General features: G+C 42.5%; 2 protein-coding genes across 2 annotated transcripts in view; one reads left to right on the top strand and one right to left on the bottom strand.

The window, feature by feature from the left end:
- Positions 1-126: 126 nt before the first annotated feature.
- On the top strand, positions 127-1,552 carry and4 (actinodin4; the record flags this gene model as incomplete). Its single annotated transcript, XM_014019601.1, is given in 2 exon segments — positions 127-261; positions 529-1,552. Coding segments are annotated over 2 exon segments (903 nt in total), but the record flags the coding sequence as incomplete, so codon positions are not given.
- Positions 1,553-1,908: 356 nt separating this feature from the next.
- The window catches only part of cops6 (COP9 signalosome subunit 6), a 6,856-nt gene continuing 5,343 nt past the window's right edge, over positions 1,909-3,421 (bottom strand). The window contains exon 10 of the mRNA XM_014019600.1: positions 1,909-2,392. Coding sequence (XP_013875054.1) covers positions 2,252-2,392 — 141 coding nt within the window. The 3' untranslated portion in view covers positions 1,909-2,251. The remainder of the gene's footprint in view (positions 2,393-3,421) is intronic.

Here is a 3,421-nt window from a genome sequence, read left to right as displayed (position 1 = left end):
CAGGAGGGTATGTGCAAATCACTTTTATCAACTCAAATATATATATTTTTTGTTTGTTAGTTTAAAAACACTGAAGAATTGAGCTTCATTTATTTGTTTCGTCCAGCAGAGATGGTCCCCGTGAGCATCAACTCAGAGAAAGCCAACGACTTCCTGTCTCGCTCCAGACCGAGGCGTAACGCCGACCCCAAGTGGTACCGAGGAAGCCCGGACTTTCAGGCGTACTACAGATACTACAGCAGCATCGGACACACTGAGGGGGTGAGACGTTTTGTCTGTTTTCCTCACACCAAACTTTGTTTAGCCTTTCAAATGTTCGCTGTTTTACAGACTACAAATTAAACACACATTTTAAAGCTAAAAAACAATGTTTTTTAAAAACTTTCCTGCTTTTAGCTTGGGTTTTCACTACTTGGTCACAAATTCTTTATTTAATGTAAAAATCTTTCTGTTTTATGATTTATAGTTTAAGATGATGGTTCTATTGGAGGTAAGATATTTAAATGTGTTCTTCTGTTTCCACCTCAGCTCTATGAGATCGACAGGCTGAGGATGCTCTACCAGCAGATGCGGTACCTGGAGCAGGCCTACGGCCCAAACGCCTCCTACTTCCAGAGCAAACTGGGCGTGCCGATGATCATGTGCGATCCCACCACAGACAAGAGGTGCAAAGTGGCTCCCCACCCTCCACCTCCGATGAAGGGGGTCCCCGTGGGCACGGACCCTCCAGCGACCCCTCCTCCTCTTCCTCCCGCCCCGGCCATTTCCCAGGCRGACGTGCTCTTCCTGTGCAACAACAAGGACCCCCTCTGCAAGCCGCACATCGTGTACCTGCCCACCGGCGCCGTTCCTGTGCTCTGCGACCCGCGCTACCACCCCCACTGCGCCCCTCAGAGGGCCCCGCCCCCTGCTCCCGTGGAAGCCTTCAAGGGCCCCCCGCCGAAGAAATCCGCCCCGCCTCCGCCGGTCCTGGTCATGAAGTCCCCCCCGGCCCCCATCCGCACCTTCAAGGGCATGGAGTACGACTGCGACCCTTACTGGGACCCCGACTGCCTGATCGACAACCCGCCCCGGCCCGTGAAGGGAAAGATCATGGCCCCACCGCCCCCACCACCTCCTCCRCTAGAGGAGGATGAAGAGGAGGAACCAACACCTCCTGCACCCAAGAAGCTGAGCATCTACCCTCATTCTTACTACTACCCTCACGTGTACGACCTCAGGGACGAGCTGTACGACCCGGTCCGGTTCCAGTACCCCCAGCCGGCCGCTGACGATCCTGCAGAGGGGAGCAAATGATGTAAAATGTCTGTATTTAAACTACCGCTGACTGAAAACATCCACCCTGGCTGCTTAAAGTCACTGTAATGAAAGCAGTTGTGAATAAAAATCTGTAAAAACAATTAACTTCAGTCCACACTTGATTTATTGACTCATGAGAATAAAGAGTGAAATCTGTTCCTGTTTGATTTGATTTGAAATACTATAAAAAAGGTGCAAAATAAACAAAAACGAAGTGGCTGATTCCAATGCCACATGGCAGTTTTCAAAATAAGACTCTCAAAGTGCCAACTCACAGGCTGGAGATCATTACGTCTGCTTCTGCTGTACATTTAAGACTCAAATAAATGCTGACTCATTATATACATTAGACTCTGGAGCTGCTCTCTATACTTCCTCTTCCTGCCACATACGCACGTCTGCCTGAAGCCTCTACAGGCTATTAAACAGCAGGAACAAGACTTCAAAAAAATAAAAAAAGATGCATTAACAACAAACAGCTCCTGACAAGAAACCCCACCAAGCAAAAATGTTTACGAGCTCATTTAAAAGTGCAGCTCTGACAGTTCTGTGTAATTGCTATCACGTGTGCGTCAGGAACTATTTTTGCGCACAAAGAAGACACAAAGCGCCATAAAAAAAAACAGGCCATTTATTACACAGAAACATGAAACAATAAAACAAACCGGGTAAAATAAGAGAACGTCCATTTTACAGTGTGCTCACTGCTGTGCAAACCCAGAGAGTTGGTGGAGTTTGTATGGATCGCCTATTGATTTATGTCATTAAGTGCATTCAGATACACTCGTGGCTGAAAATGGTAAATTGGTGTTGAAAGGCTGCAGTTACCTTAAAAGGTTTTTTTATCAAGCTGATCAAAATACAACCAAACCCAAAAAATAGAGAATAGGGGAAAAAAAAGGGGAAAAAACTGCAGTTTGTGTGTTTGCCTCTGCTTCAGCTTCCTGTCCGCTCAAAAGAAAAGTCCTCTCATCCTCCGGCCGATGCCCTGTCTGTCGTACAGGACGTTGAACTTGTTGATGAACTGGTTCATACTATTGCAGGTCTTGGTGATGGTGCCTAGGTACGCCATGAGGCCGACGTCATTACATTGCTGCGAGAAAACAAGGAAAACAGTTGCAACGTTTCACTAAAAGCGATTTGTGTTACCTTGATTTTTCATACTTATGAATAAAGAACCTCAAAAAACAGGAAAATAATGGCTAACGCTATCTTGCTATATACACAATGTATACTGTATGTACTGTATTAGCTTGACGCTAACACAATAGCTAACATGCCTTGATTTTTCATACCTATGAATAAAAAACTAAAAAAATAGGAAAATGGCTAACGCTATCTTGCTATATACATATATGTATTGGCTTGACGCTAATACAATCGCTAACAGACGCCTTGATTTTTCATATTTATGAATAAAAAAACCTCAAAAACAAGAAAATAATGTGTAAAAAATGTACAAGTACTTGGAACTTCTTATATCTTATATATAACATTTTAGGGTTGGTAGCCAAGCTAATATTGTTAGCTCGGGAACTATCGCCAACGTTAGTTAAACATGGCTAAGGCTATCTTGCTATATACATATACTGTATGTATTAGCTTGACACTAAAGCAATAGCCAACAGTCGCCTTGATTTTTCATATTTATGAATAAAAAACAGGAAAATAGTGTGTAACAAATGTAGAGTTACTTGGAACTTCTTATATCTTATATTCAACAATATAGAGTTAGCACCTAAGCTAATATTGTTAGCGCCCAAGCTAATTTTTTTTAGCTCGGGAACTAATGCCAACGTTAGTTAAACATGGCTAAGGCTATCTTGCTATATACATAAATGTATAAACCTGACGCTAACGCAATAACAAACAGGCACCTTGATTTTTCATACGTATGAATAAAAAAAATTCAAAAAACAGGAAAACAATGTTAAAAAATGTACAATTACTTGGAATTACTTATATCTTATATATAACAATGTAGAGTTAGCACCCAAGCTAATATTGTTAGCACCTAAGCTAATATTGTTAGCATGTTAGCGCCTAAGCTAATATTTTTGGAACTTACGCCAATGTTAGTTAAACATGGCTAAGGTTATCTTGCTATGTATATATATATACA

Source organism: Austrofundulus limnaeus, unplaced genomic scaffold, assembly GCF_001266775.1.
Source record: "Austrofundulus limnaeus strain Quisiro unplaced genomic scaffold, Austrofundulus_limnaeus-1.0 Scaffold224, whole genome shotgun sequence".
Lineage (NCBI taxonomy): Eukaryota > Metazoa > Chordata > Actinopteri > Cyprinodontiformes > Rivulidae > Austrofundulus > Austrofundulus limnaeus.
Note: the sequence above shows the minus strand (reverse complement) of the source record. Positions and strands in the feature narration are given on the sequence as shown.